The 26,349-nt window shown below is 44.6% G+C and overlaps 2 protein-coding genes across 3 annotated transcripts in view; both read right to left on the bottom strand.

Moving 5' to 3' along the window:
- The window catches only part of rabgap1l (RAB GTPase activating protein 1-like), a 91,910-nt gene that overhangs the window by 53,084 nt on the left and 12,477 nt on the right, over window positions 1-26,349 (bottom strand). For both annotated transcript variants that reach the window (XM_026147220.2, XM_026147221.2), the window contains exons 10-13: window positions 25,728-25,894; window positions 21,964-22,093; window positions 15,436-15,529; window positions 14,108-14,258 (exon numbers count right to left, since the gene is read on the bottom strand). In XM_026147220.2, the coding sequence (XP_026003005.2) occupies window positions 14,108-14,258; window positions 15,436-15,529; window positions 21,964-22,093; window positions 25,728-25,894 (542 nt within the window). The remainder of the gene's footprint in view (window positions 1-14,107; window positions 14,259-15,435; window positions 15,530-21,963; window positions 22,094-25,727; window positions 25,895-26,349) is intronic.
- On the bottom strand, window positions 5,330-6,709 carry gpr52 (G protein-coupled receptor 52). The gene has a single exon (XM_080292114.1). It carries the CDS (start codon window positions 6,576-6,578, stop codon window positions 5,460-5,462), a length of 1,119 nt encoding a protein of 372 aa, XP_080148240.1. The 5' UTR covers window positions 6,579-6,709; the 3' UTR covers window positions 5,330-5,459.

Below are 26,349 nucleotides of genomic sequence, written 5' to 3'. Positions count from 1 at the left end.
CTACAAGCACCTGAATCACGGGGTGTTCTTTTATTTCCTTTGGTTCACAGTTAATCTGTGTTAGAGTTAAAGGACATGTTCTCAAGCGTGGCAGTCACCAAGCCCGCACCTCTCTGCACATCACAGAAGTTCACCGTAGTCTTTACTGTGGTTTGGAAGAGTACAGGACGGCATATTTTTACCTTATTCTATTATTAAAATTTTCTCTTTAGAAAATCTGTATCAAGAAAACCATTTTAGGAAGCTATGAGAGCACCGGAGGAGTGACACAATCAAGCAGTCATTGCAGCTGAAACGATTCAGGTAGACTGACTGCCATGAAGCATTGTATGGATGTCCTCTGTTATTAGCTTCCCTTCAGATAACTTTAAAAAAAATAATTTAGTCAAATATTTGAGATTAACTATTGATGGACTGAATCTTGATTGGCCCCCCCCAAATGACAACAAATCCAATAATGATGTGGGTTTAACCTCCCACTGGATGAATTACAGTTTGAGGACTGCTATAGCTGGCTATGACTAGCTGTCATCTATCAGCTGGATCTCATGTTTTCAAAGAGAAATGGAGGCAATACAAGATGTATGAGCGAGTGTTGGTGTGTGGGTGTCTAAGTGTGCCCCTCCTTGTGCCATCAAAGGCTTTTGGTGACTGCCGCGAGGCTCCGCTATTAGCGCACAGAGACAGGAACTGGTTTCCCCTCCAATTATGACTTCCCCACCTCAAAAGAGGGTCAGGTGGTCCTTTCTCAATCGGGACGGAAGAAGCAGAGTGGCAGGATGGAAAGGGAACGAGGACGTGAGGCAAGTGCTACCATTTGTGGAAATAAAAGGGAATTCCTGATATAGCATTGGCCGTGAACATCAAGTGGGCCTGGACTGGGAAGCTGCTCACGGCTTGACTGTCAGTTTGGATGCGACAGTTTGCCTCTATGCGGTAACTATATTTGGTTCATTATTGTAATACAAACGTAATCTGAGCACTTCTCATTGGACCCAACCGAATCGGTTATTCCTCTCAGTCGGCTGCTTTGGCAAGACTTTTTCCAGAAAGCTCTCCGTCTCCTCCTGCTTCTCCGTCCACTAGGTGATGACACAGGGTTTATGGCTGGTGAGAGACTCACTCGCAGTCTAAAAGCATAATAAATCTGAAAGGCTGATTTAAGACAGACAACTTTATCATATGAAATCTGTTCACACCAACAGAGCACGTGAAGGAGTTTTATCCAGTAAAAGAACGACTAGTCTGTGGCAGAGATCAGTCGGGAGAATAAAGAGGTCAGACAGATGACTCTTTACCTCATCTGTTTGTCATTTACTGCGTTTGCTGTGTAGCCTAAAGATATAACTTTAGGCTGGATATGCTGTATCCATATGTACACACAGGTGTATCAGTACTGACTGCCTGCGTCAAAAGGATCAGCACATGTGTATCACTAAGAGGGATCCAACCTCAGAGCTTAAGCTGATATACCATCATTACAGAAGTGATGAGAGTCACTCGTGTTGCACTAGGTTGCAATTTTCATTCCATTCTTTCTCTGCAAGGAGTCAGAAGACGAGATGTAGATTTATCGTCCCTCCTCTGGTCCTGGATTTATGTTATTTATAAATGTGCACGGCTTCCTTTCTATTACACATTGAGAACATTTCAAAAACGACTTGTACATCAAAGCGTCGCCCATGTTTGCTGAGGCAGGTGTGAGCTAATCACATGATTCGGCCAAAGTAAAAACCCATGTTTCCACTTTCTGCAACATTTTGAGCAGAGAAAATATGACGACTACTCCCAGCAGGGTGTGAATGCAGCTACCGATACACAGAAACACACACACTGTCCAAAAGCAATGTCTACTATTTTCACCTTTATTAGGTTGGCAGCAACAGCAAAAACCTTTTGACAAAATTTCAAATTAAAAAAATAGATACTGTGCAATTTAACACACTCGCCTCCTACTCAAACATCAGCCTAGGTGAGTTAACGAAAACGGGTCCACAACACCTGCCAGAACTTATTTTGGCTGTACAGCAACAACAGATACACGCACTACATACTCATATGCAGTATATTGTATAAAGATTCAAACATAAATTAAATAAATATATAATATTTCCTTTAAACACTTTTTACTAAAAGCTTCTATCAAAGCACTTAAAAGGAAGGTGACATAACACTTGATTTTTTAATACCACTTCAGTTTGGTCAGTGTAACACAGACACACAAATCATTGATTATTAAACACTCGGCACTTTGACTGAAACCTCGTGCCAGGACCACGTTTCACATGACCTGCTACATGAAAGCCTACAAAGGCATGAGCACGTGTGCATCTTCATACCAGCAACTGTGATCTCCACTTTAAATGTTCTTAAACTTTTTGACAACTGCTCTATTTTATGTCATTACAGAGTTTTGCTTTCGTGTTATTGTTTGTCACCACATTGAAGATTTTACAGGTCATAATAATTTCATCTACTACCCGACTAATACGCTCCCAAAGTGAATACAAAAACACAAGCTATCAAAATAAAATATATATATATCGAATATTTTAAGTCTAGTATTTGACACAGTCCCTACTGTTATACCTCATATATGCCAGATCGTATGGCTGTTGGAGTGAGTTCACTTGGACATTTCTATAAATGTAGATATCAAAGAGCAGAACATGGAAGTCAGAAATCACATCAACGCTGATAAAGTTATGAAACGACCCATTTTCGACCCTCTTGAGCTTAAAGAAAAAGCTAAACGCAGTGACGACGTATCCTCGGATGTGTAAAGTTTCACACGGTACGTGAAATGTTTTTAAAAAGTGCAGCATGACCATGTGATGGCAATTATTCTCAAGATAAAATACACTTTTCCTACAAAATACACCTTTAGGCACATAAAACAATCTATAATGCGTTAACGTTGCATTAAAGTTGCAACTATTTGAAATCCAACACCATCGACCAAAGTGGAGTATTTTGAAGAATGCTGGCGGTTCCTCTGAGGACCTGCACACATGTCCACAGCTTTTCACTTTTGCCTCATTTTTTGGAGCATCTGCCTCCAAGTTCACTTATTTGAATAACCCCAAACAAAAACTAACCCTGCCAGCAGTTACAGTAAACTATATGAATAAACCATTATTAGTTGCTCCCGGTACAAACTCAGACTGACCACAGGCCGGTGACGACACTACAGCCTGAGGATTAATCAAAAGAGTCTAAGATCTCATTACAGTGATTTTAGCTTCAATTTATAGGGTGGCCAGAAAGACTAAACTGGAATGCTCACATACTCCATGTCAAACATGTCAACGAGAATAAGACTCAGTTTTACTGGCCCTACAGTAAAACACCACAAAGCAGCCTTAAAATGATGAGATGACCTGGCTGCTGGACACCGGCTGGTGTCCTGCAGGGTTTAGATCTCACCCTGGGTCAACACACCTGAATCACATGATGAGTTCATTACCAGGCCTCTGGAGAACTTCAAGACATGTTGATGAGGTCATTTAGCCGTTTAAATTAGCTGTGTTGGATCAAGGACACATCTAAAGCCTGCAGGACACCTCGAGGCCGGGAGCTGGACACCGCTGGCCTACACAAAGTGTCCCGCAGCAGTAGATCGGAGAGTTACAGTATCTGGGAGCTGGGTTTGCTGTGTCTCCTGGTTTCCCGCGTGGCCGTTATGCACTACAGGGCCTAAACCACAAACTGCTGACACCACTACAGGAGCCAAATGGTAATTTGGCTAAAGACTGCTGCTGTATTAATGTGAAATTAATTTTCTCGTTTGTATAAAATGCATTTTTATTTTCATTTGACACCGGTCAAATGAAAATAAAAATGCATTTTATACAGAGTGGAATGACTACCCTACTGTGCTGTGGTAAAGTGGGAGTCAGTCTGTTATATAGTTATATAGATTTTCACGTCTATTTCAGAACTGGGAGAAATAAAAGACGAGGCAAAAATAAAGCGCACCGCCAGATGACCAGTTCAACGAACAAAGACGAGGTAAACAACCAATAGCCTTAAACGTCTACCCTGTCATTTTTTAACAAACAGATCAGGTCACATTAATCCCAGCCCCTGTCATCTCAATACTATCCTTCACGTGAGCCACTCAAAGCACAAGAAACTTGTGACATCTGAGGCCCCGCACCAGAGTGAATGTGTTAGTGGGTTCAAAGCCACATTCAACAGTAAAACATCTGCATCCTCAAAGCAGCTCATGTAGAAGAAAAGATTTGGACAGTGACACTTATACTGCATCTTCATCTGTGTTCACAATCCAGCTGTCATTTGTATAAAGAAAAGATATTTATTGGCTGGTTCAAAATCATGAAGTCATGCATCAAACTGACTGAACGCTCATAATGGGAACGTCAGGAATACAAAGCACAGAGGGAGACCTTGCACTATTTCACTGACTTCAGTTAAGCGTCACAGTATGAATCTATGCTAAGCCTGACATATGCTTTGTTCCAGTTTGGAAATAAGGTGCTTTGTCGTGGGGGGAGCACAAATCAGCTGATGATATTCAGGTCAAATTAAAGTTGTTTAACAATCTCATACAGGCCCAATCACAGCAGCACCTGAACTGATGGACATTTGATGACCAGCAATAAATAACTGTGTTAAGCAATTTTGTTCATTTAAAGGTTTTAGTGCTAAAGCTGCACAGTCCCTTGGTATATGAGATATGATCTGCATACTGTCAGAACAGAATTACATTAAGTTTACTTTCTAAGATTAGCAGCACTTATTCATGTCGTAAAATCTTTAGCTTAAATCTCAGCTGTAACCGATCACCCAATCAAGGGGGGGCAGAACACCTGACATAACTATGACTCCACCTGCTCACTTCTTAAAAACAGTCAAAGCCATTTTCCGTCGTATTTGTCACAGCAGCACACCGGCTGCTGTCACTGTCGTACGTGTAACATTGATATGGAAACGTCTAATATCCACTTAGAACCTTTAAACAGGTCTGTGAGCACAACTGTAGATTACACTGTATCCACACACAAAGAGCATGAAGACATCCATTAGACGGTTGCTCTGAATCACAACCACTAGCAAAGGTTAACAGACATGAAACGGTCACATTTGATTTGTGAGGAGATATCTATGAATGTTTTGGCATTTACAGTTTTGTCTCTCCGGTAGATCCGATCTCATCGATGATGTGCACAGAGATGTAAAGGCTAAGAGAGCCTTCGCTGTAATGTAGAGTAAAAGCCACCGCAGAGCGCCCGTTTCGCTTGAAATCTCAGTTTAGATGCTGCATTCATCTCCTTGAAAGGGTTTTAATGCAATTACCAGTGCCCAGGATAATGTCACAGTTATCAGCTAAAAAGGTTGATACAGTTATCCACTGAGCCCTGCCAATTTAACTACGAGTTAACTAGCTGCTAAGCATGCTGGGATTCTTATTTCCTCATCCTGTGGGAGACGTGGCTTCAGATGGAGCACGAGTTTGCCCTCTTTCTTGGTTTAGGCTCGCCAAAGTCCCGGTCATCTGCAGCACAGTGGCTGAAGGAGCAAATGGTCTGCGAGAGCCTGCGCATGCCCAGCCGGAACACACTATTAGACAGGCTGTAGATGACACAGTTGCAAAAGCTGTTGCTAATGGCCAGCCAAGTTGTTATGAAGGAGAGGGCAGGGCTGTCCAGCACGTGGGAGCTTTCTAGAAGAAAGTAGATTATGTAGGGCAGCCAAAGCATATAGAAAACACTGGTAATGCGAAAGAGTACCATCGCGTAGCGCCGATCCGGCCCGTGCCCCCCGTGATGCCCGCCACCATTCCCTTCACCGGCCTCCATCTCCTGGCTGGGGAAACGTGCACGTCGTTCGCTGATCTCCCTGTTGTGTTGCTGACAAATGCGGAAGATGTGGTAATAGGTAAAGCAGACCACAAGGGCAGCAGGCGCATAGAGCAAGCACACCACGAAGCCTGTGAAGAGGGCGGAGGTGGGCCAAGAGTGTGCGCACCACTCGAAAATATCCCCGTGATAGCCCGGCTTACCCCAACCAAAGAAGGAGGGGGAGAAAATCAGGCTGGAATAGACCCAGATGAGAGTGATGCAGCCTCGCAGACGGCACGGAGTCACCAGCTGGTTGTAGGACAGCGGCTTCGTTATAGCCAGGTACCGGTCCACGCTGATACAGGCCAAGCAGGCCATTGAAACACTCTTCAGAACAGAGATGACATAGCTGAAAACTTGGCATGTGACTGGCTCCTGGACACTGGTTGGGTAGTGGAGTAACGACAGGGTGGGCACCAAGCAGCTGAGCCCCACCAGCAGATCGGCGTAGGCCATGGTCTGGATGAAGTAGCTGGTGGTGTAGTGGTGCAGCAGAGGGGCACAGTGGAACACAAAGATCACCGTCAAGTTCCCAGCAATAATTAGTACAGTTAGCAGCACGATGACAGCGGTCTCCAGAATGCAAGCATCCAGGCCTCCATTCAGCCCCCAGCCCAAGGGACAGGAGTGGTTCGAGGCCCTGCCAGGAACGAAGTCTCCATGGCTGACGTTGGCAGTGATCGAAGGGTCTGTTGTCAGTTCAGACTGGTTCATTGTTCTGGGTGCCGTCCAGGTGGGTCAGGACTGCAGCGTGTCACCCATAAAGGCAGCTGGGCCGAAACTGGAGATTCTCCTGTCGCCCTCCTGTTTTTCGCCAGGCGTCTGCAGCCAATCTCAGTTCACAGAGCTGAACATGCTCCCTAGCGTGCCCACGCTTTCGTTCGCCTTACTCTCATATCGCTGCTCGGTCTCGATCAAATGAACGCAGACTGGAGGAAAATCAATGCAGCCGCCAGCAGCGTAGGACAACCCGTTCGGCTCTCCTTTCCAATGATGCATGGTCAGTGAAAGTAGTGGGTGGGCAGCGGTCAGTAGTACGAAGAAAGTGCATTCCTTCAGTAAACCTAAAGCTTCGGCCAGCACGTATCCCAGCGGTGAGCTCACTTGCCGCTCTGCCTTGCAGTCGGTGGCCTCATCGTCTGATTTAAATGAGAGTTGCCACCAGGAGGCTGAGGGCAGGAGATGTCCTCGCAAGGGCAGAGAGCAAAGATGATGCGAGGGAGGAAATCACACAAGGTTAAAGCAAAGTCCAAAGCTCCACTCGATTCACTAAAGAGCCCCAACAATAATGGAGCATTTCTATTTCACTCCTTAAGAACAGCTGAGATTTTCTGGGTGCCGCTGTGGCTCCAAAACACATTTTAGGTGATCGCTATGTTTAATTAAAGCATCAGCGATGTATAATTAAATTCATTTCTTTATTACAATCCAAAGTTTCACTGTGTGCCAGAGTGTTTACTATGTAACCGCAGGCTTCCCTTATTTTGGTGGTCCTCCGGCCAGTGTCTGGAGCCCGTGTATGCCCAGCTATTGTCTGAATCAAAACACAGACACGGGCTAGAACAACACGGGGATCTCCGCGGGAGATAATGTCACAGCTCTCTCAGCACACACAGTGGTGAGGGGAAATGTGTTTACAAGGCATCCCTAGGCAGCATGAGGTAAAGCATCCCAACGTCCAGATGACTTCTGCCAACAATGTGAAGTTTAAATCCAAATGTGCAAACTTGCCTCTCAGTGTTCTGGACTGCAAGTTGTGAAAAAGACAAACCAACGTAAGAGTCGAGCGGCTGATGAGTGTTTGATGTCAGATGCAGGCAGACGCGAGGACTTTCCAGGAGAAATGAGAGGCCACCTGAATAACTCAGCGCTCCAATCACTTTGACTCCACAGCAATCCTGTCGCAGACACTTGCAGAGAGGGGTTTGGGAATGAATCGACAGTCGGCTTATTTACCCGACACTTCCATTTTCATTGTGGTATTCTTGAAAATCTGGCAGCACCTAGAAGGGCTCGGGACCTTGTCCTCAAGTGCTTAATGCAGCCGCAGATTTTCCAAGTTGCCTTAGTCCTTTCAAGCGTTGTGGAGGGGGTCCTATCCAACTCTTCTCTCAGTACAGCTGTCACCTGAACAAAACACTGACGGTACAACAAAAGGGAATCCGCTCTCGCAGCATAAAGAGAAGAAAAGTCCCAGTCGGAGTCCCGGTCTTTTTTTGAAAATGGTCCCTTTTATTTTAGATGAACAGGAAAAAACAACAACACGTTTTTAATTAATAATTCCTCAGATCCTGGCACACTGAAGGATATGAATGCAATGCATCTGTCCAAAGCAGCAAGTAAAAATGAAAGGCAAAAAAAGGGGGGGATGACTGCGCTGATGGAAATGAGTTAAATCTGCAGCGAGAGAAGCGAGGGGATGGAGAGTCCCTCAGCCCTGGTGCAGTGAGGAGAGATGCTGTGACTGGCTTACACTTCCCTCCCTCCCTCACCACACACTCTCTCTAGCTTGCACACTCCAGTCTCTCTCTCTCCACACACACACACACACACACACCCACACACACACACCCTCCTCGCTGCTCACAGCCCCGCCTCCTCCCCTCCCAGCTGCACCTGAGGCTCCCTGCCACATTATCCTGCCTCAGACTGGCTTTCTCCCAGAGGTACATTTGGATACATTTCCTATTTACATATCACTTATCTCTCAAACTATTTCTATTAAGTGAAGCCCTTATCACTTTTTCTCCCCTTTCCTGTTTAGTCACACAGCCCTTCATTGCACACATACCATAAACATACACTATTCACTATTTAACTGCAGTTGAGCAGCTTTATGTATTTAAAAACAAAAACTACTGAATCTAAAAATATTCAAATGCAAATTTCATAACATCGCTGAGTCATAATATGTACAGTGTTCAGTCTCAGCTTGCCACAAACAAAGTGTACATAATGTACATGAACACTCAGTTAACCTCCAGTATGATAAGAAACATTTTAATTATTGGAAAATGCATCTTCTGCATTATCCAAACAGACTCCAGGTTTCTTTTCTTTATTTACCAACAGCTTAGCACACTTATCTCTGCCCCTTAGTTACAGTTGCCAGGTATTTCAGCCAGTTGGGAGCATCCTGAAAGGGATCAAGTGACAGTAAATTGGCTAATCTAAAGAGTGGATGGAAAGAAACCGGCCAGCATGATGCATACACAACTGAAACTTTGCTAATATTACTGAGAAACCATTAAAGTCATTGAGGAGTGGTCATTTTGACAGGAAATCGTTACACTGCACACATCTAGAAAACAACTTTAATTACTCTGGAAAACAAACCGACACATTAACGTCTGAATGGAGCGACCATGGCGTGAACTGAAATAAGCCAGCGAGCGAGCACGGTTACTGTGGAGCATATGAGCCAGCTCAATGTGATTTTTTGAAGACTGTTATATTAAAAAATAATAATAAAAATCTACAATAGGCCAAAGCCACACAGAGCGAAAGAACAAACATGCATCGCCTGAATAAAACGGGGGATGCAGCTTCAAGAAACACTGCTATTGGGATATAATGGTAAATGTGTATGATCTTATAATAATAGGAGCTCCTGCGATTTCATTTCTTCAGTAATGCAGCAGCTTATGACAGGACATAAAAGCTGAAGAAAGGCTTGCACAGACCTGATGACTTTAAACAGATTATAGCTCAGGGATCAAAACAGAACGTAAGAGTTTCTCATTGTAAATATTTCTGTTTATATTAGTAATTAGAATCTATAAACTACGACATCATTCATGATTATTAAATCCATTTTAGTATTTGACTTTAATAGTAGCGTAATGTCTAAACCCTCATGTTTAAGGTGACATCAACTCCTACGTACATTACTGAACCAATAATCTTTGAGAGCAACACGCACATCTATCAAAAAGTGCACAATTAACTTTGACTTGAGGTTGCAAAGACAGGCAGTGGGAAATAACATCATACTGAATACACTATTTATTTGGTAACGCTATGTTGTTAGCCGTTACTCTGGAAAAGTGTTACAATTTGACTAAATATAGAAGTCGGTATGCTCGAGTCAAAATGAGACTCGATTCTACTGAAACAGGTCAACCTAAAAACACTAAAATAGATCAGGTGAAGTTCAGGTAGACAGTTGTGCTGTCACTGTGGAAGGAGCCAGTCAATGGAGATCTCTCATCACAGCGCTCTTTACCTTTGGAGGTGGACACTGATGAAAAACACGACCAGAAGGCCACCGTTAATAATTCATTCTGCTCCAAAACAAAGCCAGCGGGGCCACTTGGAAACAAAGGCGGCGGCTGATTCACCTTTCACTGCCTCCCAGCATCCCTCCCTCCTCCATGCCTGGGCTCCTGCTGATTTCAGTCTAAACAGCAATGTACCAGCATAAGCAGGGAGTTTATATCTACATTAAAAAGTGTTTGGCCTGGTGGTTTATCCAGAGCACGGTAAAGAAAGTGGCAGGCTGTTCGCCGTTACATTGGACACACCAACTAATCACTTCATCTCCTACAACAAAAATAAAGTAGCAACAACTACTTCGTTCTTCCTCTTACAAACAGAACCCTGCAAACGGTATTTTCAAACAGGACGCCCCTTGTTGAGAGTCTCGAAGTTCAAGGATATGAAATAAGATTTTGTTGATTATACTAAGTGATTCCATCCCAGAGCAGCTTTAAGTTTTTCTCACTTAATCTGCAGATAAACAACATTACTGCTGTATCCTGACAAATCACATTTAAGATTAATCTAACACCCAGATGAAAATGCTGTTCATTGCAGGTCGTTCAGATTTATTGAGGTGATACGAGCTGCTGCGACTGCAGTGGAGGCAAAGACACGGAGCACTGGACAAAGAAGTGACCAGAGATGAGGTTGGCTAAATCTCCTTAATGCGGGCGTCATATCAGTGTCAGCACAGACGGCCGATGCAATTATCACTGCACACCAGCAAAACTCCAGAATCATTTTATTCACTTTGGCATGGCAACTTAATTTCACTCAATACTAAAAATTCTGCATCTAATCAGACGTGTCCAAGCGGCACCACATTAACATGACTGATTACACCATTTCAGCTGCACGCACACACACACAGCAGAGGGTCCTCAGTAAACATCAAATCTGTCGTCGAGTCAGTTTTTAGCCAACCTTCAGTAACTACAGAAATGATACTGATGTTTCTGACGCTGTGGATCAGAGGCAGCACATCCTCCACGGTTTTCCTACTGTGGAAACTGTCGGTGAATGGAGACTGGAAACTGCATTATGGACAGGCACACAGACCCGAGGAGGGAGAGTGCTGTGAATAGACCTATATTGTAGGAAGCGGTGTTGCTTGGCTGTACTGCAGACGTGCAGTGCAGCTGTTCCCCGCAGATACTATAAAGGAGGACGGGACAGCGAGGCGAGTGTGTACGAATGTGTGCGAGAGGCTTTGATTGGCTGACACCACCACAGGGATTTGTCTTTCAGGCAGTGATGGGAAACCTCAAACCTCAAGGGTGAAAACTTATCGTCAGTATGAAAATGTCAACATATATAAAAGATGAGAGAAAAGCTTGTATGTGTGCACAAACTGGAAAACTAAGGATCACATGGCAACAAAATGAATGTTAGTGAAGTAAGACGTGGATTTCTCTTAACACCGTGCAGCGGTCGCCACAGTGACTATGTGAAATCCATAAACAACTACTGCAGGTTTCAAAGGCAGAACACCAACTCATTAGGCGAAGGAAGACTGAGACAAAGGCTAAAGGAGACAGAATTGTCATGGCGATAACTTCAAGCAAAGAAAAGTCTGTTGACCCTCACAGTTACCATGGCAGCCTCTCTTATGTACATTGTGCTCCGTGTATCTTTATGAGCATTATTAGGCGTGGGTGTAGTATTATTCCAGCCTGGCTGCATGGCTGATGCTACCTTTGATTACACACAGACTTTATATGTCATCACTAAGCTGGCTGCTCACTGAAATGGAAAGCACCTTAGAAGTCCTGGGAGGAAACCAGGTGAGATCCGGGAAATGAAAGACACACAGAAAAAGCTCATCTTCACAGACGAGGTTATACACGCTGCAAGTCCTCAGCTGTCCACCCTCTTTGGTTTTTTTAAGGAAAATGGGTGCAAGGTGCAAGAATTTGTTGAAATGTTGGGCTCGACATTAGAGGTGACCGTCATTAGATGCTATAGAAATAAAACTGAAGTGAAATAGTTATAATTGAATTACAAGTCAGTAACAAAGTTAGAGTGGAACAAACTGCTTTTGCAAAGCTAGCTTGATTGAGTTCGGTGCCTTTCTATGAATGAATAATTCACAGGTCAGTGTTTAGCAGCTTTGAAATGTCCTGCGCTGGTCACGCTGAGGTCCTGCCTGCTGTGCAGTTTCCCTCCATGCTTCCATTACAGCTTTCAAAGCTAAGACGCGAGTCCGGCGTCTGTTTTTGGGATGGCAGGACTGGAAATAGCTGGCTGAGCTTTTTTAAGCTGTGGGTTCAAGCGTGGCGGCACACCTTGGGCTTGTTCGGCTCTGGGGACATGAAAAGGTTGTTCAAATGTCACCAGCAACCCGCCGTTCCCGACCTCAAACACAGCGCTGCGCCAGCCCAGAAAGTTATTTGTGAATGTCTCAGATGCCCCGAGGCCACAGTGTGCATTTGCGACTGTGTGTGATGACTGTAAATGAGAGCAGCGCAACACTTAAGTGTATTGCAAGTATCGCGCTATTATACGAGCACGCCACGGGTCACATGCTGCTAAATGCTGAGTAGATTAGTGGTTTCGAAATAGATTTTTCCAGAGGTCCATAACACGGCTCCTGGTGATACACGGTGCTGAGCATTAAAGGCCCAGAGAGGTATAAACGAGCTCCACATCACCTTCATGTTGCTGGTCTTTGCCTCTTCCCTCCCCGCTACATCTTCCCTCAGTTCCATTCATTTGGTGCAGCTATTAATAGCCCGACCAACCGCCTATCAATACCATCACTACTCCAGCAAGACAGAAGATGTGGGCGTGCCCAAGCCAGCGCAATGAGCTGAACAACAGAAGCTTAGTCTTATGTAACAGGAGCATAGGAGATGCAGAGAGGGGCACAGGGAAATCTAAGAAGAGCAAGAAGACTGTTCCTACAGAAGACGAAAAAGAAAGACGAGGGATAACGATAACAGAAAAAGAAGGACCAGAGATATCCACACAGCAGTGAAAGTCGCTATCCTGGCATTTGCACGCGTTCCCTTTCTCCCTTCAGTCACTAAAACCTAATATTTGTGGGTTCACACTCTTTGCTGGCTCAATTTTCCACGCTTCATGTCGACACCCCTATTGCTTTCTCTCTGTTAGTGCTTATTGATTGAGGCAGGTGCTTTCACTGGCCTCTGTGCTGCAAAGAGAAAAAACTATTTTATTACCAATGAAACTGAAGATCTCCATCCTTCTGCCGCCGCATTTAGGTACAGTTGGGCGCTCGACTTACTCGTTTATAAGAAGTTAAGAAAGATCAGATGAAACTATAACAGAAGTATATAAATAAAGCCACAGTTAAATGGCACATTATGAAACAGGACCTTCAGAGAGCCTGGAGAGCCGTTCCTCCAGTGTGACACTGCGGCTAAAAGTTTTGTGCAAGCCCGTGTGCTATACCTGAACGCAGCCAGAACAACAAGCAATAGTTAAATACTACAGGTCCAAAAATTCACTTTGAATTCCTGCTCCGTGGGAGGCCAAAGGGCAGCACGAGCCGTCACAGTCCCGAGACGGCGCCGCGTGCCTTTAAATGTCACCGCTAAATTACAGCCTTCTCCGATTTGACACACAGTTCAGAGGAACAGCTGTAACAAAAGCGTTGGTGAGACGCAGATTTGTACGCAGTACAGAAACACATTTCCTCATTCACTCTCATCGCAGTGACGAGATCTCGTAACAATTCACACCCGCCGTCTGGCTTTCACTTAAGCACGGCAAAAATGGCGGCTACAGCTAAAAGCGTGGAAGCACAACATCGACACAAAGAAAACACTCTCACGGTTCATATTCACAGGAGGAATGTGCCGACATCAGATCTTAGGGTCAAATATAATGAAAACCGTGGATTTGTTGCCGCCTCGCCGGCCCTCAGGTGAGGATGTGGTAGAAAAGTCTTACGTCAGTGTTTCTTTTAGAAATGCACTCTTATTAGCAGCTGTCCATCCCTGCTGTGCGCGTGCGTTTACCTTGGTGATGAGGATGCGGTAGTGCTCAAGCAGGTCATGGTTGTCGTGGCAACCAGCCAGCAGCTGCCAGACTTCAGCTCTGAGTGGCTCAGGAATGCCGCTGCGGACCAATGAGGACAAACCTTTCGGGCGAGTGGACAGGTTCCCATGCCTGATGTACACACACACACACACACATTATTTTCCAATGTCGATTCAGTCACTTGACTTTACATGCAGCTCTTTGACAATCACTTCTTTGCTGTGACAAGACAGGAGCTTTAATTTCGCACCTTCTGAAGTGTAAATCTTAATGATAAAGATACAACAACATTAACTCAGCTTCACTCAGTTTACTGATGTATTGCTTTATTACAGCAGTGATCGAGTGTCATGAAACTATTTCACTAACAGCAGAAAGTGCACCACTGCTGATGCACATCAGTGCCACGCTCCCAAAAAAAACAAAAAATCCTCCTTTAGAAAAATACACTGTCATCTCTTTTTAATGATGCTTGAAATATTCTCATGACACATTCATTGAAGGCATATGAATGCACTTCCCCAACAAAACTCACTTCATGATGTCGGTGCAGCTGAAAGGAAAACGGCACCAAGCGTCTCTTATTCTTTCTAACGACTGCGTCTGAAGCTGAATTTATCAGCAGCAGTTACTGTAACAAACGCTTTTTGTTGCAACACATTAATTAAAGAAGTAACAAATAAAAACTTTGTTTTTTAAACTGGCCGTTCTATTAGGCGCCGCGCTTTAGCTCGCTCCATCTGGAGTGGGGACAAAGACGAGGGTAATTCATTAAAATGTCTCAGCTGCAGTTCGAGTAGGTAATCCATAAGAACTGGGATCATAAAACAGTCATGGTGCTGTAGTGGAAATCACACCGTGTATGAGGCAAAGTGGAGCCGACTTTTCTGATTTTAAGGAGGTGCGAACGATTCTAAATGTTCTGCACTTTGGTTAATATCTGACCAAACAACTAAAAGCTACAGTCAGTCCAGCTGGAAACACTTGGCTGTACGAATCAAGCTTAACGTTTTAAAATCAATAAAAACTGGGATTTAACATGAGCCTAAACTGCCAATTTCCTTTAGTTTTACCCATTTTTCAATCATCGAGAGTTTTCTTTAACCTGCATCACAATCTTAGCTACAGATGAAGGTTCATTGCTATGGAAGGAGCCCTCAGCTAAAGCAGACTGCCACCCAGCTATTGTCATGCTGGGTCAGTTGAATTGTGGATACTGTGATCGCTATGGTGCATTTCTTCCACTGCTTAGTGCCACTGCACGTATTTTGTCATTCGGTCTCAGTGTGTTCACATTTTGCCTCACCATCTATTGAGGATTCCTCCCCAGGACTCGAGGATTTTCTCAGGACAGTCTTTGGAAACGTCGCCGGTTCCACTGGAAATTTCACTGTCGCTATCTGCAAGACACAGAACAGGACGCCGGTGATGTAGAGGTTCACGATCCATCGCAATCCACGGGTCACGTTAACGTGTAACATACAGAAAGAAAGTAATGAGAGTTGCAATCAACTGAGAAGTCGAGGAGGATCGCAAACAGTCGTACCCAGAGTTAGGTTCATCTCACTTCACTACAGTCGCACCGATGAGCTAGTAAAGCAATATTAATGTGTGTTAGGAGCACGTATACCCTTGTATACCTGAGCATGCAGTTAGAGAGACAAACATCTTGACCTTTAACTCCAGGTAAAGCTGAATGTGTCGTCCTTTCAGTCACTCAGCACTTAATAAACACAGAGGGAGCACGACAGTTTGCATTCGAGCATTTTGCCACCTACCAGGAGAGCTGTGACCGTTTCTGTGACTGCTGTGCAAGAGCCAGGCAGATAAGATATTCTTTCCGATATCTGCACCCAACTAATAAATCCATATTAAGCTACTCTGATACGCAATGCACATTTTCAAACCTGTTAATATCGATCTCACAGTTTAAATGGAGGAAGGAGTGCCTGTGCAGCGCCTACACCTTCCATTATTGCCGTTCTTCTGCCTGATGGTTCGTGAGGCAGACAAGAGGCAATCAGCACTGCGAACCACTTGTGTTTAGATGCAGAAGCACTAATTGACTGTCTGGCCTGCTCTGCTGCTGGAGAGAGGAACTGATCCCCACACAGAAAGCACCCACGAGAGCAAACGCACAGATCCACACTGCATGTTGTGATACGGACGTGGCGTCAGTGACTATGCTGCACAGAAACAGGTGCTGACAGATGCTCGCACTAGAGGGCGCCTTACTTCATTATGGACCTTCATGATTATTCCTACAGTTTTATATTGTTTAAAGGGGAACTAGAAACAAAACGAGAGGACAAAACTAAAAACCGCAAAAGAAAAATGCTGTTGCCTTAATAAGAAAATAATTTTTTAAAAAAGGTAAAATTAACGTTGAACCAAACAAAACTTATCAACTTAATGATGATGAGTCCCACTGTGTGTCCAAAAATTAAGACCTGTCATAGTTTCCTTCATGATATCACAGAGATGAAAATAACAGGATGCTTTGGCAGGCCTGACGCCGGACAGGGTAAGTGTCAGGCTGACATTTTCTTCCAGAGCGTGCAGCCACTACACTGACTGCACCGCTGCTCCTATATGTCCTCAAAGCCTTTAGCAGAAGCTTTTCAGGTCTTTATAAATGCTTGATGAGTCCTTTCAAATGGCTCAGACGCAGCACAAAGCAGCTACCTCTGTCCTCAGATTTTCCAAGGCCAGGAAGCGCAAATGCATTCCAACTGCCGGCGCACTCGCTGATAAAAAATAAAAAGAAACTGAAGACGAAGGCCATTACCTTTACCTTTAAATCTGCAGAAGGGGCTGCACACTGACTGTGGGATTCATGTCATGTTGAAAGCACTAATGGATTGGTTTGTCTATGTTAAAGCAAGCAGAAATTTCCAGTTAACGGCATGAAGACGTTTTAAATTCCATCTTTTACTCTAATGAACTACAAATCTAACATGACAGCAGTGCAGTGAACAAATCAAGCCTCTGTGATAAACCAAAGGAACATGTATAAAAATGGGAAGTGATTGTATGATAAAAACAACACACACGGATGCACAGACAAAGTATGATGTGAAAGAAAAGCACATCAGCTTTGGGGCCATTGTCCACATTGTAGCGAGGGCTGTGGGGGCGTCCACGTGAACGGAGCGTGTTGGCACACAGCAGTGGCATCTACACCCGACTGTATTCATTTCTGCACACAATGGGGCTGGCCTCCACCTCCACGGCCCGAGCGCCTCCAATTTTCAGCTCTGGGGGAGAAGCGGGCGTTATATAAAAAAGGCCCTTTCAAAGGCTCTCACAGCACCAGATGCCAGGGTGGCTTCAACGAGTCGGCAGACAGACACAGGAAATACAATTTTTGTCTTCTGTTCAAGGAGGGGAGAGAAAAAGTAGAGAAGCGTTTACATCAGCAGCAGAGAGGACGGAGACGATGAGATCAAGTCATGTTTTATGGCAGCTCTGAAGTGTTTAGAAGTTGATTTAATTTAGAAGCTTAGATTTTACTTCAGTGGGAGAGTAAAATCACATAAAACTGTATTACATTAAAACGTTTTTGGTTTGCCGTGCAGATGGAACCTACTGACATGTAAACTCGAGAGATTAGTGGGAGTGTAAGGAGTGAGACCAGATCCATGATCTGCATCTACAGTAGAGTGCTCTTTCCAAAGCAATGCAGAGCCATGAGTTACCGTTGCTGCCGAGCATCTGCTACATTACTAAAAGGAGCACGATGAAGATGCTGGCCGTTCTCACCCTGGTGAAGTGTCGTACAACAAAGCGACATCATATTCGCCGCTTTGGTGCAATTTCAGCCAGTTATGCATCTCTTGGTTTCTGTAACCTGGTGCATTGTGCCACCGTTGCTGGGTCAAAGGTCGGCTGAGTGACCGCTGGAGGTTGCGACCTGGTGAAATTGGTCACAAAGAGGGTGCACCGAAAACCTCCAGTGAAAGCTCGCACCTTCAAGCGGCCTGCATGAAAAAGGCCGACTTGTCTGCAAACATCCTCAACATACGCTGAGCTACAGTGAAACTTCAACACTGCAATCACAACTTTGAAGGCGAATGGTCCCGTTTCCTGTTTGCAGCTAAAAATCAAACGGATTTAACGGAGCAGCTGTTGTTTAAACATGTGTGTAAATATAGGCTGAGAATGAAGTTGGGTCAGCAACACAGTTAACCTATGACTTTTTAAAGCAGGCCAAATGTTATATGCATGCATGCGCACACACACAGACACACACACACAGACACGCACACACAGACACGCGCACGCACAGACACGCGCACGCACAGACACGCGCACACAGACACACGCACGCACAGACACACGCACGCACAGACACACGCACGCACAGACACACGCACGCACAGACACACGCACACACAGACACACACATCTCTCTGTATCCATTTTTTTTAACCATTTCTTAATATTCTTGTTATTTTTAACAAACGGTTACAGTCACATCAAGCTTTATGACAACTAAAATTTCATGTAGTAATTCATTGACATGATCTTTATTTGAATAAATTGCGGCTGCAAAGAAGTAAGAGTACTTCAGAAACTACATCAGAATGTGTGGACGGGGTATATTTGCACATGCGAGCTCGTGTCATTTTCCAAATCAGCACCGACATGATGTGCGTGGTCTAAATTGCGACACTTGCACCAACAGCGCTCAGGTGGAAATGAGAGTCCTGTTTATATTAGTGAACTGAAACTGGGTCATGTTTGAGGACCACTGGGTCTAACAGCCAGTGTTGGTGTCATTAATGTTTCGCCTCCATTTCTCTGGCAGCGCTGCAGTTACTGATGGTGAAAAAGTCAGTGTGCTCTGGCATATCATCTAAAGCCGTCGTGTTTAGATGCAGCAAAGAGTCAACAGTTTAATCAACACGCAGGACAGCAGCCACTGGATTCAGACAGTTTGCACCTGCAGCATCTTGTCATTATTCTGGAGTTGGCGTAGAATGTGACCTCCAAAGCACACACGCCGCTCAGTCACACTGTCATAGAGAGGACGCGTGGCTGATTGTTTCCGCGTCTCACAAGCGTAGATCGCGGTAGGTATAACGAGCAGACGAATCTTCTTCCCCAGATCGATGTTTGGGGTCAACCAGATGAGCCGAAGCTGCTGGAAGACCGCACCTGCTTTCACGATCTGACACACTATGTCATGATCAGCATCTGCGCGCTTGCAAGGTTGCGGCCGAGGTGGGTGAATAACGGCGTCACTGATCCTCATGGAAGGCGGCCGGGCCAGATGGAGTGCTGGGCCGGGTGCTAAAAGACTGTGCTGCGGACCTGGCGGACGTCTTCACCTCTATATATAACACCTCGTTGTCCTGTTCACTGGTACCATCCTGTTTCAAAGCAGCAACCATCGTTCCCATCCCAAAACAGTCAAATGCCACATGTCTAAACGATTTCAGACCTGTGGCACTCACCCCCATTCCCGCCAAATGCCTGGAGAGACTGGTCATTAAACACATCAGAGCTGCTTTTCCACCATCCCTGGACTCGCACCAGTTTGCATACAGGGAGAACCGGTCAACCGAGGATGCGATCGCCACAGTGCTGCACACATTACTGAAGCACTTGGAACACAGGAACACCTATGCACGGCTCCTCTTTGTAGACTACAGCTCGGCTTTTAATACCATCCGGCCATACAAACTCCGTCCCAAACTCCACCAACTGGGACTTAACTCCTCTCTGTGCAACTGGATTGTGGACTTCCTCACTAACCGTAGACAGAGTGTCAGAGTGGGTAAGAACACCTCTTCCACCCTTGTGGTCAACACCGGTGCCCCTCAGGGGTGTGTTCTGAGCCCTCTGCTATACACTCTCTTCACCCATGACTGTATTTCCTCCTGCGCGTCCAATCTCATTGTTAAGTTTGCAGATGACACTACAGTGCTCGGACTTATATCCAATAATGATGAGACAAACTATAGGACAGAGGTGCAACAACTAGAGTCATGGTGCCACGACAATAACTTGGTCTTAAACACCAAAAAGACCAAGGAGATCATTGTAGATTTCCGGAAGAGGGGTCATAACAACCATCTGCCTCTCTTCATTGGCAGTGAGGCGGTGGAGAGGGTGAGCAGTTTTAAATTCTTGGGGGTAACTGTGACCGAGGACCTGTCCTGGGGCAACCATATCACCTCAGTTGTACGGAAGGCCCAACAGCGCCTCTACTACCTGAGGAGACTGCGGAGCGCACACATTCCCAGATCTCTGATGTTGAACTTCTACAACTGTGCCATCAGCAGCGTTCTGACGTATGGATTTCTAGTGTGGTTCCCCAGCTGCACCAAGGCCGATCAGCAAGCACTCCAGCGGGTGGTGAAAGAAGCTGGCAGAATTATTGGAACAAGTCTGCCAGAGATCAGTAATATCTTCCCCACTCGCTGTCTGAGGAGGGTGCACAGTATCCTGCGGGACCAACATCACCCTGCGCGCCACCTTTTCCACCTGCTGCCCTCAGGGAGAAGGTACAGGTCTATACAGGCCAGAACATCCAGACTGGCCAACAGCCTGTATCCACAGGCTGTGAGGCTCCTGAACTCTCTGCCCCCCTCTCACGGACAATAACCATATCCAACTTCTTAATAGCAATGAACTTACTTGTCATGTTCTCATGTTGTTGCTAAGGATTGTCTTATTGCACTGGAGTCACACTGGGTTAAATATTTACACTTGGGTTTTAAGGGGTATTTATTATTTTCTTCATTATTTTATTTACGGGTTGTACGGAAGCCCCAAATGCAATTTCATTGTTCTCTGACAATGACAATAAATAAATAAATACTAAAATACTAAATACATGACCCCGCTTGTTCCCGCTGACCTCCAAGCCCACTTTGGCCGCCTCTTGCCCCAAGCTTGATGTCCTGGTCTTCATGTTCTTCCAGATGTGAGCCAACAGAGCTGATCATCTGCACAGGCAGGGTCCTTCAGACGTGTTGGTGGATGCCAAGGTATCCCAAAGACATCTTGGTCTATTGCAGTCCAATGGCCAGAAGGAAGAGGAAGGGAGAAAGAATGCATCTTTGCCTCCCACTGGTCTCAATGTAACGAGTATATAAAATGTGTTGCATCACAAGAATCACGTGGCTTGCCGCGCACATCCCCACAGGACCCGTATCAACACTTTCAAACACACACAGCTCCGTTGGAAGACCGCGGCTCAGGGGGTTGGGAAGCTCATCTTGTAACCAGAAGGTTGCCAGTTCGATCCCCAGCTCTGTCCGTCTCAGTCGTTGTGTCCTTGGGCAAGATCTTCACCTACCTGTCAACTGGTGTTGGCCAGAGGGGCCGATGGCGCGATATGGCAGCCTCGCCTCTCAGTCTGCCCCAGGGCAGCTGTGGCTACACCTGTAGCTGCCTCCACCAGTGTGTGAATGTAAGAGTGAATGAATAGTGGCATTGTAAAGCGCTTTGGGTGCCTAGAAAAGCGCTATATAAATCATTATTATACAGCAATATGTCCATGCATCTTTGCAAATGATTATAAAACATTAAACTGAAGAACAAGGCTCTGCCACAGAAACACGTCGAGTGTGTGGCTGGTAAAAGTCAGTTTGGACTTACACATCGTTACGTGCAGCTACACCAACATGTCGAAGGACTTCAACAACAAAGGGCACATTTTTTCCATTTTTGTGGTTTTGAGGCGGCTTTCTAAATAAGAGTTAAAGCACACCGTCATTGACAGAAGGAGAAATAAAGACGTCTCACACTGCATTTGAATGGCCCAACGAATATTTAAAGCCAAAAGAGCCAAAAAGAGAGCGAAAGAGAGACACCTCAGTACCTTCATCTGCCTCCTCTTCCTCAGTGGGTGATGCTAGGCGTCCTTTTTCTTCATTGCTTCTTTCCATCTCCCTCTGGAGACTCACCACCTCGTACATAGCGTCACTCTGACCCCCCCTCTCTGGTGCCTGCTGGGTAAACACGCAGACAAATAATGTCAGGTTGTGTAAAAAAAGGGGGGGGGGGGGATTCCTGTATCAAAATGTGTGCTACACTGTAGAATTAATGTGTAAGTCTTTTCAAGCCATGCTTTGAAATTACTTCAATTTTAATGACACATGTTCATTTATTTATGTTAAATCCAGAGTGTAATTATTACTAAAGTACAACATTAACGACACCTGGAAAAAAGAAAAGCATCATAACAGACTGAAGAAATGCAGAGAGAACAAAGACGTCGTCAGCTCGACCTTCGGTGTCACAAGCAGCTGATGTTGATTTCTGGGCCGTTCATTCACTCGAGCGCCGCTGCCGCGCTCCACCACCTGGTAGAACGGATCAATGAGCTGTATTGATCGGCCCACTTGCACGGCGTCTAATGACCAACTCACAGCACAAATTGGCAGAGAATATGAAGCCTGGCCTATTTTTAGAGAAAACTCGAGGAAAGATAATTTGCTTTGGCCTCTGCCAGCGAATAGTTAACCCCACAGGATAAATCATTAACAATGATAAAATCTGAAGTGAAATTTGGGCCAAAGAAGCCACACTGCACAAACAGCACCAACAGGAAGAGATTATAGGAAAATAATGAAAGCGGGGATTAAGCCAGACTGTTGATATATAAAGGAAGAACATCTCCATGCCAAATGTTACTGTTTGCTGAATGTTAGGATGTGAGGAAAGCACCAGTCCCGTGCAAATGTAGCAAACATAGCAAAGAGTCTTTGCTACATTTACCATCTACGAGCTTTGATCGTCTCTTTGTTCACAGTCCCAACACTTTCTGAAGGCTACCTAAAGCTTTTACGGGCTCACTTTATTTTTTCCATGCGAGCGTGAGTGCTCCCACTCCACAGTTCCATCAATGAAGGAGAAAAAATGTCCGGGACATTAAAGATCATGTTTCATTCATATTTTCAGCAAGATCATTTTAATTTCATGTTTTACAGTTTTCAAATAAATGAACAACGTTTGAGGACACTGCTATGGAAGCCCGTTTATGTCACTAAAAAAAATAAATAAAATAAATTCATTTAAAAAAAAAAAAAAAAAAAAAAAAAAAAAATCGACTTAACTCGAAATTTCGAGTTCGCTCTGCCAATCACTAATCTACGTGAATGAGGTCACTTTCTTGTTACCCGGAAGCACATGGCGCAGAGGAACGCGCACTCAAAACCGGGTCGCAACAAACTGGCTCTTTCGAGAGTGCGTTGGCTGTAACGCCGTGTGATTCTGCTAATAACACAAGGATCATTTTTGAAGCCAGGCTGAAAACACTCAGCAATCTGTGCATTCATGACTGGATGTAATACCGGTAGCTTAGCTGTAGCATTTGTAGCTGAGGGCTTCAGCTTCCGGGTAACGAGGAAATGACGTCAGTCACGTAGATTACTGATTGGCAGCGCTAACTCGAAATTTCGATTTATTAACTTGAAATTTCGAGTTATGGATCCTTTTGTGGCGGAAACTTCCATACACTGCACAGCGAGTACTTTACTAATGATTCTTTAACTACCCATCTTCCTGCCAAAGGGTTCTGGTTCTGAAGGACTATACGGAGGTCCAGTTACTGGATCGAGGTCTGTGCCAAAATCTTCAGTAAAGTCAATCATTGTAGATTTTTAATGTGTGTTAGGATCCTTATCTTGGTTTAGGAGCCATCCATTTAAAACGGATCTGATTTTTACTTCCAGGACTTTAACTGAATTTAGGAAGTGAAAGGTTTCCCCAAAAACTTCCAGTTCACCTTCACTTGGCCACATGACCTGCACAATTACAATTACAAACCTCTGATGCTGATTTTTTTTTAAAGATGTAGACACAAATGTTTTTTACTGTTTGACTTCCACAGCAGTGGATCAATGCACCAGCACCCCTCCATGTCCAAGTTTCACGCAAATTCTGACCCAAACCTGTTTGCATTCTACTGTAACGTTTACATGCGCTCTCTGCTGATCGTTTAACTGCTGTAAATTGTTATTATTGCTTTCGGGGAGGAAAAGAAATTGTATAAATTTTAAAGTCTAGTATGGACTCATTCATGGAACTCAATCTTGAACTAATCTTGGATTCGGCCCAATCATCCAGCCTACAGCACGATGGTTTGCTGCCTGTTGTTTTAGTAAAGCACACACAGGAACTGACTCTTTGGTGTTTCAGATGCTCAATTTTCTTGGCAAAAACATGACAATAGGACTGCATATTTTATATGCATGTCTGTCACCTCTGATTGCCATCTTGTGCAAAAGCCTCCACACAATATTATCTTTTAATTAGTTCTTAACCACAGCACCAGTCCAACACTCTTCCATTTACTGAGGAGATAACTAGAGAGGCAATCAGGCAGACGAGTCAAACCGCTGCTGTTAATTACCCACGTGCACATAATGAGACAGTCTCTGCTTAGCTCCCACAATCCCAGGCTTCCCCACACTCCGCTGCTTCGCCAGCTCCCCACGGCCCACTAAAAGTGATCCGCTTTTTAACAAGGGAGCAGAAGCTTGCAGCTTAACTGCAGCAAACGCTCAGACGGGAGCGCCTTTGTGGGCGGGAGGTGCGTGAAGATGCACTTTTTTTAAACAAAGAAATGTCATTGGGAATTCCAGAGGGCAAAAATGTCTGAAACATTCCCCAACACCTCACACAGGAAGCGTGCAGCTCATCTTTAATCAGCGATGGCACCAACAAACCATGGTTCTGTTCCTTAGTTGCAATAAGATCAAATGAGATGAAACTTGGCAAAGTTGCTGTTAATTCAGCATTGAGAAGGTTGACAGTGTATCCAGACACGCGCTACATATCACAGTCTACTGTATAATTTTACAGCACGGAGAGATCCGACACTTAAACTCTGATGTTCGTTATAGTCACGCAGTTATTAATAAGACAGGAAGACTACTTCTATTTAAATAAAATGTATTATTATTATTATTATTACACGTGGAGGAAAACTGGGAGCTGTTCAAGTGGAAAGAGTTAGCAGATGAAACATTAGTACCATTATAACACAGACCTTTAGCTTATTTGATCAGTGAAGGTGGGTTTTTCCCCTCAGTCTGACCACCTCCACTCACCCCCCGAGCTGCCATCCACTCAAACTGGGACATTATTTGAAATTCTAAGTGCATAAAATAATGTAAATAATGTGTCTAATACAAAAGGATAATAATAAAATCTCATCTTGAATGTCGTTCAGCCACCTAATCCAACTATTACATACTGCCCTTAAAGTATCCGATCAAACAAACCCACGTCTCATGTTACGGAGCGGCTGTAGCTCAGGAGTGAGAGCAGATCATCTACTGATTGGAAGGTTGGTGGTTTGATCCCTGGCTGCTCCAGTCTGCATGCCAGAGTAACCTTGGGCAAGATACTGAAGTAATCAGATTATTAATGCTCAACAGAAAACACTAAAGTGTAAAAAAAAAAAAAAGTGCCTGTATGAAGTGTTTTGAGTGCCTGTGTAGAAAAGTGCCATACAAGAAGCAGTCCGTTCACATTTTACAGTCGGTCTGTCAGATAAGCTTTGACGTCATCTACACACTTTCCTGTTATAAGGAAACAAGCACATGTGGGAGGTTTTGTAAGTTTCAGTAAAGATACCTGTCGGAGTCTGAGGTAGAAAGTCTCACTGAAGGTCTTGCGGCTGAAGTACCAGAAGCGCTCGTTTGACGGATAGACCCTGACTACAGTTTCCAACAGGAAGCGAACTGGCTCCACCACTTCGGTCACCACCAGGTCCACCGCCACCGTCATAAAGACCTGTTTATCTGCAGGAAAAGCAAGCATGATGAGACACTGGTGCCGTCTCTTTCTTTGTTACAGCTGCAGAGTTGCAGGTGACATTTAAGCCGGTCAGCTATAGCTCAGCTTTCAAAGCATTCAGCGCATCGGTGTGTTCTCATTGTTTTTAAATGGTAAACCAGGCACGTCACATCAGCTCCCCTTTCCCAGAAAACAGACAACAGCAACTTCAGTCAAATCTCACTCAATGAATCCAGACATGCACATGTGCTGGGCTCTACTGTGAGGCAGACAATCCACACATCCTGCAGGGAGGCCACACCCCCTGGTGGATAAGCACTCCAAGTTCCCAACATGTCTGCAAGTTCAACTGTTCAGTGAAAAGTTTACACTACTAACTAAACCCAAAGCTTAACCAACCACTTCTAAACTGATGTTTCGATTTATGCAACAACAACTTCATAACAAAAAGCTCCAAATG

This window comes from Astatotilapia calliptera, chromosome 17 (assembly GCF_964374335.1).
Source record: "Astatotilapia calliptera chromosome 17, fAstCal68.1, whole genome shotgun sequence".
Classification (NCBI taxonomy): Eukaryota; Metazoa; Chordata; class Actinopteri; order Cichliformes; family Cichlidae; genus Astatotilapia; species Astatotilapia calliptera.
The sequence above is the reverse complement of the archived record's forward strand: the minus strand, read 5'-3'. Positions and strand labels throughout refer to the sequence as shown.

Bases quoted from the DNA above. Each gene is read 5' to 3' on its own strand.
- gpr52 (XM_080292114.1), bottom strand. From the start codon at position 6,578: ATGAACCAGTCTGAACTGACAACAGACCCTTCGATCACTGCCAACGTC.